Source organism: Rhinoderma darwinii, chromosome 7, assembly GCF_050947455.1.
Source record: "Rhinoderma darwinii isolate aRhiDar2 chromosome 7, aRhiDar2.hap1, whole genome shotgun sequence".
NCBI lineage: Eukaryota > Metazoa > Chordata > Amphibia > Anura > Rhinodermatidae > Rhinoderma > Rhinoderma darwinii.
Window position 1 is genome coordinate 62,552,223 of NC_134693.1, and position 13,682 is coordinate 62,565,904.

General features: G+C 42.0%; 1 protein-coding gene across 2 annotated transcripts in view; it reads right to left on the minus strand.

Annotated features, from left to right (window-relative positions):
• Positions 1-13,682, minus strand: part of TPR (translocated promoter region, nuclear basket protein) — a 117,980-nt gene that overhangs the window by 44,376 nt on the left and 59,922 nt on the right. For both annotated transcript variants that reach the window (XM_075833453.1, XM_075833452.1), the window contains exons 26-29: positions 9,465-9,640; positions 8,703-8,850; positions 3,425-3,562; positions 1,650-1,781 (exon numbers count right to left, since the gene is read on the minus strand). In XM_075833453.1, the coding sequence (XP_075689568.1) occupies positions 1,650-1,781; positions 3,425-3,562; positions 8,703-8,850; positions 9,465-9,640 (594 nt within the window). The remainder of the gene's footprint in view (positions 1-1,649; positions 1,782-3,424; positions 3,563-8,702; positions 8,851-9,464; positions 9,641-13,682) is intronic.

Below are 13,682 nucleotides of genomic sequence, written 5' to 3' on the forward strand. Positions count from 1 at the left end.
CTGCTTATTTTCAATTCTCTCCTAAAATAAAATTAATAAAAGTTAATCAATATGTTATAATCATCTAAAAATGGTACAATTACAAAATACAACTCGTCCCGCAAAAAACAAGCCCTTATATGGCTATGTCGATGGAATAAAAAAAAAGTTACGACTCTTAGAATGCGACCGTGAAAAAACAAAAAATAATCCTTGGTCATTAACGTGCAAAATGGCCCGGTCATTAACCCGTTAGTGACCGGCCCATCGTGTTTCTACGTCGGTCACTAACGGGCCTTATTCCGATGCCATAGACTTTTTACGTTGCGGCATCGGAATAAGTAAACAGAGCAGGGAGCTGTCAAATCTCCCTGCTCTCAGCTGCTAGAGGCAGCTGAGGGCTGGGAGCGTCCCTGCTCTGCCGTGGGAGATCGATATTAGTATCGATCTCACACGTTTAACCCCTCAGATGCGGTGCTCAATAGCTAGCACCGCATCTGAGTGGTTTTGGAGAGAGGGAGGGAGCTCCCTCTCTCCCCCACCGACACCCGGCGATACGATCGCCGAGTGTCTGTGTCTCTAATGGCAGCCGGGAGTCTAATAAAGGCCCCCAGGTCTGCCTGGAGTGAATGCCTGCTAGATCATGACCTAGCAAATGCCTGTCCGTGTTAAACTGACAGGCAGTAATACACTGCAATACAAAAGTATTGCAGTGTATTATAAATGCGATCGCAGAATCGCATATTATAGTCCCCTAATGGGACTAGTAAAAAAGTGAAAAAAAAGTTTAATAAGGTTAATTTAAAAAAAAATTTGAAAAAAATGAAAAACCCAGCTTTTCCCCTTACAAACTGCTTTACTATTAAAAAAAAACAAAATAAAGTTACAAAGTTACACATATTTGGTATCGCCGCGTCCGTAACGACCCCGACTATAAATCTATTACATTATTTAACCCGCACGGTGAACGGCATAAAAAATGTAATAAAAAACTATGGAAATATTGCGGTTTTCTGTGAATTCTGACTTTAAAAAAAATGTGATAAAAAGTGATCAAAAAGTCGCATCTACTCCAAAATGGTACCAATAAAAACTACAAGTCGTCCCGCAAAAAAAAAGCCCTCATACAACCGCATTGGCGAAAAAATAAAAAAACTTTACGGCTCTTCAAATATGGAGACACAAAAACAAATAATTTTGAAAAAAAAGCATTTTTACGGTGTAAAAGTAGTAAAACATACAAAAACTATACAAATTTGGTATCGTTGCAATCGTAACAACCCGCTGAATAAAGTTATTGTGTTATATATACCACACGGTAAATGGCGTAGATTTAGGACGCAAAAAAGAGGGGCGAAATTTCAGATTTTTTTCTATTCCCCCCCAAAAAAAAGTTAATAAAAGTTAATCAATAAATAATATGTACCTAAAAATGGTGCTATTAAAAAATACAACTTGTCCCGCAAAAAACAAGACCTTATACAGCTATGTCGACGCAAAACTAAAAACGTTATAGCTCTTGGAATGCGACGATTGAAAAACGTAAATAGCTTGGTCATTAAGGTCCAAAATAGGCTGGTCATTAAGGGGTTAAGTAGAAACGGTTAATCAAAATATTGTTGTATTAAATGGGATTACCACAAATATCAATCTAACTTTCAGAAGAATACCTGTGTTCGGGCCCTCCAGCGTTTCACATCTTCCTCAAGCAATTTTTTTTCTGCCTGTAGCATACCACTCTTCTCACTTAATTCAGAGTTGGATTCTTGCAGCGGTAATATATTTGCCTCAAGTTTCCGGATCTGAAACAGAGAAAACAGATTGGTGGATTAGAACTGAACAGTTTAACACTTTCACGCACAGTAGTTCCAGGACAACTTTCACACTTTGGACATACACAAATAAATCAGACCCATACCTATTGTATATATTTCCTGAAACATCGGGAAACCACCACCAACCACTTTACACTCATGGGTGACTTCATGCATTTTTGCATCAAGCGGTAACTTGCTTGTCAAGTAATTTTTTTTTAAACCGTTTGCTTAAAGAGTCTGTCACCACATTATAAGTGCCTATCTCCTACATAATGTGATCGGTGCTGTAATGTAGATTACAGCAGTGTTTTTTATTTAGAAAAAACATAAATTCTGACCAAGTTATGACCCATTTTATATTTATGCCAATGAGTAATAGATAACTGGGCGTGGGCGTTGTAAAGAGAAGTTTATGACGCTGACCAATCAGCGTCATACACTTCTTTCCATTCATGTACTCTGCATAGCGTGATCAAGATGTGCTGTCATATACACCCACATTAACGTTACTGAAGTTTCCTGACAGTGAATAGACATCACCAGCAGCCAGGACGCGATGTCTATTCACAATCCTGACACTTCGGTAACGTTTGTGTGTGACCTACTCACACAGCACATCGAGTCATTAAGTGCCACACAAAAGGACATTCACCTACAGTATTTTCTGAGAGAGCAGAATTAATGGCTCCATCAATTATGACAAGTCATTCAGGTCCTGCAGAAGCAAAGCAGATCTAGACCATCATACTACCACCACGTTTGACTGCTGGTATGAGATTATTATTATGGAATGTAGTGTTAGCTTTTATAAAAAAATATAACCATACCCAGTTCTTTCAAATACCTCCCCCTTTTGCTAAAAAAAATTTAGATTGGTCAAAGCAAGATGAGCCTTTGTTTTTTGGTCAGTAGTATTTTACGCCTTCCAATTCTCTTGTCGATGCCTTTACCCGGTGTCTTTGTGTGGAACCGTGTACATTGACCTTATCGGAGGCACATGAGGCCTGCAGTTCTTTAGATGTATGGGTTCTTTTGCAGCCTTCTGGAGTTGTTGATGCGCTCTTGGTGAAATTTTGCTAGGTTGGCCACTCATTGTAAGGATCACCCCCGCTTCTAGTTCTCTATTTGTGGATAATGGCTCTCCCTGTGGTTCGCTGTAGTCCCAATGCCTTAGCAATTGCTTTGTAACTCTTTCCAGACTGGTAGATTTCAATTACCATTGGGCATCTATTTGAACCTCCTCACAATGTGGCATCATGTGCTGCTTTTTGAAACCTTCTAGCTAGCTTCACGTTGCCAGGCTCTATTTAAGTGGTGTTTAGCTTAAACAGGTCTGGCAGTAATCATGCCTGGGTGTGGCTAGTGAAATTGAACCTAATTGTCAATTGAATTTGGTTAACTGGTTGATTTAGTACCAAAGGGGGCAATTAATTTGTCACAGAGCCAGGTAGGGCTGAACAGCATTTTTTCTTCAATTAGATTAAATTATTGTTTAAAAACAGTATTTTGTGATGGTTTTCTTGGTCTAATTTTAAAAAGCAGTTTGAGGATCTGAAACATTCAAGTGTGACAAAATACGCAAACATAGAAGAATCTGGGAAGGGGCAAACAAACTAGACCAGACTAACCTTAGCTTGAAGTTGCTGCAGGTCATGTTCCAGCTTCTCTTTCTCTTCCCTTAACAATCGACTGGTTTCTATTAAAACATTCATAGTTTCTGTTTTCCTCATTAGATCATCATGTTGGGCCATAGTCTTTGCAGTAACCTGAATTTATTAGATGGAAAAGTGTCACATTGGTATACAAATATGCTTTAATATATAGAACAAACAAAATAATCCCATATATTAAGCGGTTTAATGACTTGTAAATAACTTGTCAATATGAACAGGGCAATGTACAAACTGGATTTTTGTTACAGTAAAATCCTTTTCTCATCTCAGTTATTGGGGGACATAGATGACAGTGGGTATAGCTGCTACTAGGAGGCATACACTAAGTGAAAAGTATTCTCCACCTCCTCCCCCCCAAAAAAAAAAAAAAAAAAAAGCTTCGTAAAATAAAAAATAAAAAAAAGACAGTGGGAGAAGCAGAAATGCAAATACTGATATATTGCAACAGTAAAAAACACAAGTACGACCATGTGAGAACCTAAGTGAAAAAGCGTCTGTGAGGAGAAAACAGCAATCTTGCAAAACAAGAATTGGAGGTTGTTGTATCCTTCAACGGAAAGAAATTTTTAAGTAACCAAAATGAGAAAAAAAATAAAAAAATTTGTGTCATTTGGGGGACACACGACCATGTGATGTCCTGACGAAGTCCCCAGGGTTGGGCAAATAACAGTGGAGTGGGGTTAAGGTACTGCAGTCTGCGAAAACCTGCGACCAAGAGGCATCGGAGGATATGAAAGTATGGACATTGTAGAATTTCTAAAAAGATGTGAAGAGACCAAGTAAAGGGCTTTCATAAGAGTTCGGCTTTGCAAGTATGTACTGCCCACAAAGCACCTGCTGCTCTAGTGCAATGGTCCGTTATCCAAAAAGGCAACTCTTAGCCCTGCCTCAAGGCATACCATTTTAAGGGAAGTGTCCTCATTAAGGTACAACGTTGACACCACTTTTGGCAGGAAGGAAGGAACTGGGCGGACCAGCACCTTGTCTTGGTGAGGACCTGCAAGATAGGGCCGCTAATTCAGAGACATGCGAAATGGAGGCAATATCCACTAGAAAGAACACTTTCCAAGACAGAAAAAAAAGTGAAATGCTGTTTGAAAGGCTCAAAGGGGGAAGTCTGCATTGCCTCAAGAACCAGGTTAAGGTCCCAAGGAACTGTGGGCTGGCAGTAGGTAGGAGCAAGATGTACCACTCCCGGCAAAAAGGTGCAAACAGCCGACTTTAACTTTCAGTGCCCCCTGGCAGCAAACGATTGGATGGAAAACTTGACCATTTGTGGGAGCCGAGATGACAAAGGCTTGCCAGCTTTTAGCAGTTTGAACCACCCGCTCAGACAAACCTTAAACTCTCAGTACAGCTGCTTCGCCGTTAAAGTGTTCGTCAATTTGGGTGGAAGAGTGGCCCTTGAGAGAGAAGCCTGTGTTTGAGAGGAAGACATCTGGTTGGGTCGGCTAGGATAGTGACCGAGTCGGTATACTGGGTCCTGAGGGACCAATCTGGGGGCGAGGAGAATTACCTGTATGCCTAATGTTTTGATCTTTGGGGAAGTGGAAATGGATCCATGAGATGACCAGAGCACCTATCGCCAGTGTCGGTGGATCCCGAGTCCAATCTATGAGGCAGTTGGTAATCGAGTCTGGAGGCCATGAGCCCTACATGGCGTAGATTTTGTCAAAAGTAGTCCAGATAAAGGGCCCACTTGGCTGGTTCGAAGCGTTCTTGGTAGAGATAGTAGGCTATTTAGTTGTCCACACCTGGGATAGGAACTGCCGACAGAGCACGTGCTCTTCTGCCCACCTCAGGATGTTTGTCATCTCTGCCAAGGTTTGCGAGTCCCACCCTTGAATTGTCCATATGAACCCATACTGCAGAGCCTGCCAGAAGAGGAGTCCAATGTCAGGGGGAAAGGACAATCACCCGAGAACGGGAGGAGAATGTTGATTGGGAAAGGAGACCATACACCTTAAACCGTTTGAGATTGAAGCACCCGTCCCCAGTCAAGGAGGCTGGCGTCTGTCGTCAAGACCTGCCACTTGAAAAGCAAGGAATGAACTTCCCAGAGTCATGTTGGGGGGAGAGCAGCCACCACTAGAGTGATTGTCAGGGGGAAGAATGGAATGATCAAGAGTAGCCGTGGACTTGTCCCAAAAAGGCAAAACAGCCCGCTGAAGGGGGCGGGGTGAGAAATGCGGCATACAGAAACACTTCCACAGATGAGACCATTAGGCCTAGAATCATCATGCAATGCCGAATGGAGACCTTGGAGAGACCTGACCTTCTCCTGTGGAAAACGAATCTTAGCCTGGGCTGTGTCGCACATAACGAGCTACGGCAAAGACTGAGATGGGGACAGAAATTATTAGGAGCTGTTGATTATCTAGCCAAATTGGAACAATGTGTCCAAAGTTGTGTAGACTCTTCAGATTGGCCGACAGGGATGGAACCTTTATCATTAAGTCAATCAAAACCAGTATGGTCAGAACCCCCTGCCCCACCCACCCCAGAGAGTGAAGAGCCATCACAGCTGAGAAAACCTTCATTGGTACCTATAGTGCTGCTGCCAATCCAAATTGGCAGATGTCCTCCAGGATGGCGAAGCAAAAAAACTGTTGGTAGGAGTCGTAAATAGGGATGAGGAGATACACATCCTTAAACGTCCACCGAGGACAGGAATTCCCCTTGCTCCATGGATGCAATAAGTGACCTCAAAGATTCCCTCTGATAGCACTGGAGTTTGGCAAAAGTAGTTTAGTCGTTTGAGGTACAAACTGTACCTTCTTTTTGTGGGTACAATGAGATTTGAACCCAGAATCATTTCTGTCAGGGAACTAAAAAGACGGAAGCCTTGGAAGAGTTAGTCGGTGGTATGGAGGGTAAAAAACTATTTGGTGGCAAATAAGCAAACTATTTTGTATCCTGTGGAGAGGACTTTGCACATCCATGCATCCTGGACATGAGACAGCCAAGTTCCCCCGAAACAGAAGCAGTTGCCCCCAACCATCCAGGTGAGCTTAGGTGGTGACTGCCCTTCATGCAGTAATGGAATTGTTGGAAGTGGCCCTGAAGAAAAAAGGGTGCCAGAAGGGGGCATGCTCTGAATGACTTTTTTCCTCTGGTCTTGAGTTCTGGTTTTGGCAAGCAGATCAAATGCTGAACGGGCTCAGGGATGAGACCAGTTTTGTGGGCGAGAGCCCTTACAGAATGTGACCGGAGAGATAATCTGGTCTAGTTAGGCACCAAAAAAGGTAAGATCCTGAGAAGGGGAGAGCAGTTAAGTAGTTTTTGACAGCAGCGTAAACGGACGAGCATTTCATCCACAAAATTAGGCGAATTGCCACAGAAAGTGCCAAAGAACTAGGGTTTCCTGCACTAGAGAATTGTAAGACTCTTAGCAAGTTGCTCAGGAGATTCACCAAAGATAAAACCCAGGTGGAGCTATTTTGCCCATTCTGTTGTGGCCCTGCCCACCCAAAAGGAGGCAAACAACTGCCGCAGAGCCGGGCCAGCAGCCTTCAAGGAGGATTTTGCGAAGGACTCCATCCTCCGGTCTGTGACCCTGAAAGTTTGATGCGTCTTCCATGGGCAGGATAGTGCGTTTTTGCCCAACTGGAGGGTCAACTGCAGAAGAAAACCACCATTTCTCTACAGAAAGTGATAGAGAACATCCGTATGTTTTGGTTTAGTAAAATCGCTTATCCAATTCCTGAAATTCAGCGTGAGCAGGAAAGAACTTCAGGGCCCCGACAGGAAAAAGCTTGCTGAGGCAGGAGAATCTATATCTTGAACATGGAGCGTCTTTTACCACTGCAAAGAGGTCGTCTAATGTGGAGAACAATTCATTGATACCAAAGAAGAAATCATATTGCAAGGGATCCCATTGATCAAGTCTTGCAAGGCATGCACCAGCAAATAAGACTTCATTTCAGCACAGATTTGTTTTGATGACGGCTTCTCTTCTAGTGCTTAATTGGAGTCGGAGATCCCGCCTTCAGAACGATCCTCTTCTTTATTGGGGGGAAAAAAAAATAAAAAAAATAAATCAAAATCAGAGCCAAGCCCTTATAAGACAGACGAGATGGGACAGTTCTTACTCAGTCTGCCGTGTACTAAGTCTATGGAGGAAGAAACCTCAGTATGAGGGCCTGGCCTGGTTTTTGAGTAAGTTCCCAGCATATCCATAACAGACATATGCACTTTGGAGAGGTCGAATACCCCCATGGACAGAGGGTGTCCACTCAGAAATCAAGACATAGTGGGACCTGGGTGGGGGCACTATGGGAATTGATTCAAACACGAGTGGTCTAAGCCTCAAGAATTCGACGTAGAGGGGGCTAAAATTGACCACACAGAAATTTAGTATTACAGTGAAAACAGGCAAATTGGGTGACTATAGCCTAGGGGCTTTCCTTCGGGTTTCAGACATGGTGGCAACACACAACTACTTCCTTGTAGGATGAGGGTAGTGGGGGCGGAGCGCTACTGCGTAGACAAATGTATAGCTACTGGCTAAAAATAAAATTATGAAGGCCAAGGTGCTGCGTGAAGGAATACTAGAGGAGATTATATTAGGGCAGATCGTGGCATCTGTGCTGGAATTGCTATCGGCGAGAGAGAAAATGATGAAGAGCTGCCTCCCAAAAAATGGTACTGCCCCCTGAGAAGGCCACAAGCCAATAAGTGCCTCAGGAAAGAGCGCGGTCCATGGGAGTCAGTATATCCCCTCCTGCCCGAGAAAACTTTGACCCCTGCCTAGAGTCCAGAAATCAGGACTTAATTAATGGGGCCCACTGAGGAGCACTATGTTTTGCAAACACAGCCCCGCAGCAGAAAGTAGAGGCCCCACTGTTCGCAGTAACAGGGAGATCTAATCAGTCTTGTATTCCCAGCTAAAAAGGGGGAAAAAATATTATTTAATTTAATTTATATTAATATCACGGACGAGAAATGGTCATTGTTTAGGCTATCCGCGCTCTGGTGAGTTCTGACATTTGACAGCAAGAATAGTACAGCATGCAGTGCCATTTTTGCCATCGAAATGATGGAAGATTCGACAGAACCTAGGACAGATTAAGTCATTATGAATTGAAGCCATGACATGGATATTAACATTAACATGCTTCACTATAAGCTCAAAGCACACAAGAAAGCTCTTGGTGGATACTTTATCAAACACAGGTTATCATGAAGCAGACAGACAGATGATTTCCAGTAACAAAAAAGTTACAAACCCAACCTGAACTTTTTCACGTTCTGCATTCAAACTGTCTTGCAGTTCATTAATTTCTCTCTCCATATACTCTATGCGCTGTCGGTATCGCAAACATTCGACTTGTGCAACTTCAAATCTTGTCTCGGCAATTTCTTTCTCCCGTCTCACAAATCTGCAGGTTACCAATCCAGACAAAGATGGTTAGAATAGAAGTTAGTTTCAATTGCCGGCTTGTTTGAATAAAGGACAAAATGTATGCTGAAGTTGAAGATCCCACTATGGTTTATAGAGAAAAAGATAAACATATGATAGACAAAAAGTTTTGTAATGACTCTTCGAAAACAGGGAGCAAATACAGGAGGACCACAGTATCCCGAGTCTGTCAGGCATCTGTTGTGTACTGAAGATAATATCCAAGTGTGCAATTCTGCATAGGCTGTTAAAAAGCAACGTACACCCGAAAAATTCGCGGTTTTCTGACCACTGACACTTATGATAAATCTGTTGAGCCTATAGAGGTATGGAAAAAGCCAGGCCAGTACGCTTCGCCTTTCCCTAACCCCAATAGACTAGACCAGGGGGAAAACTGCGTACATTGCCTGGCCTGCTCTTCTTTTTTTTGGCTGTGGTTAGTCATTCTTGACACAACATGGGTCACGGTACCCGTTTACCCAATAGTGCCGGGTACAATAGATATGCCATAATTGTCAATGGTTGGAATACCATTCTAATGGTTACTAGAGGGAAAGAAAAACACAAAAAAAACAAAAAATTTCACTCATGTACCTGAGAATCTCCATAACTTGTTCCTGGGACTTGCCTTCTTCACTTAATGACACATTAAGAGCTCCTTCTTGAACAGAGGTCATCATCTTTTTACTGAGGTTCTCTATCTGGTCATGCAACAGCCGGTTTTGCTTTTCCAAATCTCCGCATCGAGAAAGATTTTTTGACGCTTCATCCTATTGTAACAAAAGTAACTACAGTGATAAAGATGTACTTGTTATATAGGGCTTTGGTTGAATGCAGTGACTGTAAAGCAAGCAGAACTAGGCAACTGAAGTAAAAGCATCCACAGCATTTACACTACACGGGACGGTGGCAGCATTTAAACTAGATGGTCGACTGCTTGACTAACCGAAGTGTGTACAGAAAACCATGAACTCTATATTCTGGCTTTTTGTGGCAACCACCATAGGACCTTACTGCTTCAGGATACTATTAGGATTTCGGTGCAGATTCCATGGCTAAATATGGTCAAAACCCGCAGGCAATGCATGTAAACTGGTTATAGAATATATGCTCAGGAAAACATCCGCAAGGATAATCAAAACGCTGTTGCTTTTTAAGTCTACAGCAAGTTTAGATTGATGCACACGTGCATATTGCCGTCTAGTCCGTGGCAGAAAACGGTCTCCGATATCTGCTGCAGATTTTCTAAAAAATACGCACCAGGCTTGCCATAGGCAAATCTGTAATGAGTAAACATAGCCCTATGCATTGAGCTCCACAATAACACCGTATGCATGAATTATGTTTTAAATCCGTGTCTATGAACTTAGGGCCGCAAAAGGCCCCCAAGTCTAAAAATTTAGCCAAATTATAATTTTGTTGGATTTGCTACCATTTTAATCTCCATCTGAAGCCCTGTGATAACTTATCGGTTACTCTATGCTATATTTTCTATAGGGAACAAAAAAAAAAAAAATCTTGCATTTGCTGAGCCCAGCAATTTCATATGCATTCAATAATCACATCCATTCCCAGTATTAGAACACCGCAGCTTGGTGCATCGCAGACTTTAAATTGGTATCAGGAAATGCACGACGGTGAATGAGGATTTTACAGGCACATAGAAGCCCAGGCATTGAATTTAAGAAAGCTGTGATATTTACATCAGATTAAGTTAATATTTCAGTGCCATGATTTACATCTCTGTTTAGTCAAAGGGCTGGGTTACCACTAGAAACAGAAGGGGGAATGCAGTCTGAGAAAGCATGAACCTAAACCCCAATATAAACCAGCCCTAGATCACGGAATTTGATTAAGTCCTCTGGCAGAAAAAGTAAGCCTGCATTTTACCTTCCAATTAAACAGAACAAGACTCCAGTCACATGAATGGTCAGCATATATTGAAGAAAAACCAAAAAGGTGGTGCTTGTTCACCTGGACGTGTGTAACGTTTTAATCACGAGAACTGTGTCATGACGTTAAACATGCACTACCCATAAAGGGCCCTTCATACATGAAAACCTACAATAGTATCCCAAAAAAAGAAGGATAATATGCCCAAATATTAATATGAATAGGACTTTAATAGTAGAATGTCAAAAAATACAATAGCAAATACAATTAAAAACGAGAGAGAAGCCGCAGGCGAAACGCGCGTGGAGGCGTTCTCTTGAGGTGTCTCCAGCTCCTCCGGTTTTCGATCCCTATTTCTTTGTATCCATCATGAACAAGGGTATGTATTAGCCTTTTAGCGGTCATTATTTTTTCACATATTATTTATGTCCAGCTTTTGGGCTTCAGGCTGCATTTGTATATCCTTGACTAGGTATTTCTATCTGGATATATCCATTTCATTTTGTGGGGTTACCTCACCACATGTTATAAGCAGCTAGACATACTTGGACATTGTTTGGCATGCATTTGTGCTCTGTTCCATTTATGACACATTATCTATTTGATTATGGATGGGTTACAATTAGTATTATCCAGTGTCTATTTTGGCTCAGGCACTCCCTTTATACTGGATATCGTATAGGTGCCTGTTTTCTGTGTCACATCTTGCGCTCTCATTTTTAATAGTATTCGCTATTTATTGTATTTTTGACATTCTACTATTAAAGTCATATTTATATAAATTATTATTTGGGCATGTTATCCTTCTGTTTTTGGGATACTATTGTAGGTTTTTATGATGTTGCCTGGTGAATAAATATCCCTTTATGGATTTCAAGTCAGGAGTGATGGTTTTTCTTCAATGTATAATCTGCGCTGTCCAGAAACAGGGATGCTGACTGTAGTGCACAGCTTTTTCATTTGCTAATGTAGTGCTGTCATTTTCTATTTATATTATTTAAATTGTTAGCATGGCATAAAAGGCCAAACATGATAAACCAAGTACCACCAAATCCTAGTGTCAAAGGGTCAGGCGTGTTGAAGCCCGATACCTTGTTTCCCCAGGAAGATAAGCTTTGCCAGGTGTCTGCAATAGATTATCCCACTCAGAGGCCAAAAGACATCTTATGTATATGACAATCTTTACAGCTAGAGATGACCACATTGGAAAATTAGAGCGCTCAAAACAGGAAACAAACGAATTTAGAGATGTGTTGGCTATTCGGCTGCACTGTGAATCAATTTGCTTATGGCAGATTTAAGAAATATTAAAATAGATTCTCATAGTATTCTTAAAGAGGACCTGTCACCAGCTCCTACAAAGTGAGTTATCAGGCTCACGTAATTGCCGCTGTGTCGGAGTCCAGCGTGGTTTATTCCTTACTTCTGCATCCCACCTGTTGCTGAGATATTGCCCCATCTTTATTCATTAAACAGTATGTAAATGAACCGCTAGCTAGCCAAGCGATTCCCAATGGGCGGAGCTAGCAGAGAGCCTCTGACATTGACCTATCAGCAGGAGGCTGTTTCCTCGAGACACTCCTAGGTCGGCATCATTGCATGAGACTCATTTACGCAATTACAAAAGTCTAATAACTCACTTTGTAGGAGCTAGTAACCGATCCTCTAACTGGTTCCCGACCGCTGGCTGTGTTTTTACGGCCAGCGGTCATGGTCCTTAAAACCCGTGCCATAGACTATTTATGGCACAGATTTTAACTTGCTGCCCGAGCAATCGGGCAGCCGAATGTCGGGTCTCCGGCAGTCAGTGACTGCCGGGGACCTTGAGGAGAAGATAGAAGCAGCTTTCGCTGCTTCTATGTTCTCCGATCTCTTTTACACAGCACTGTCTCTATTGGTCCCGGTGATCATGTGACTGGTCACATGATCGCCGGGAGGCTGTTAGTGGCAGACTGCTGCTGGGTCGAACTAGACCCAGCACAGCCCTATTAGTGACAATCGTCACTATGAGAGGGCTGATTTCCCCTGTAACTGGGGCTGCTGTGCAGCTCCAGTTACAGGGTAAAAGAAAGAAAAAAAAAAATATATAAAATTTCCCCAAAAGTCTTTTTTGACCTTTGAGGGACAGACCATAGTAATAAAAGTAAAGTAAAGTGCAAAAAAAATTAAATTAATAAATACACATAAAATAATGACCCCAAAAACGGTGTCCCCCCCTCCCTGCCAATCATTGTTGCAACGCTAGCCCTAACACAATTACCCTAATATAGACATGTAATATTTTACAATTTACGGTAGATAATGCCGATCAAAGATAAAAGGTCTATTTTTGGGTAAAACTGTTATTGTCAAAAAAATTTGCTGAAAAGTAAAAAAGCTTATTTTTTTTACTATTATTTTCAAACTTTAAGCCTAAAAATTCTAAAATAGCAAAAAGGACGTGTATAAAAATGATAAAAAAAAAAAAAAACCTGCATAGTCTATGGAAAAAACATCACAAAAATCACGTTGCTAGCCCAAAAAATGAAAAGGTTATAGCCATTTAACTAACGCGTGCTAAAAATGGCTAAACTGTCTGGTCCTGAAGGCTCAAAATAGCCCGGTCCTGAACTGGTTAAGGCCTGATGTACACGAGTGTGTGCGTTTTGCGCGCGCAAAAAACGCTGCGTTTTGCGCGCGCAAAAGGCATTTGACAGCTCCGTGTGTCATCCGTGTATGATGCGCGGCTGCGTGATTTTCGCACAGCCGCCATCATAGAGATGAGGCTAGTCGACGCCCGTCACTGTCCAAGGTGCTGAAAGAGCTAACTGATCGGCAGTAACTCTTTCAGCACCCGCAACAGTGAGTTCCGATCACAATATACACCAACCTGTGAATCAAAAAACGACGTTCATACTTACCATGAACTTCCTGCTTCCT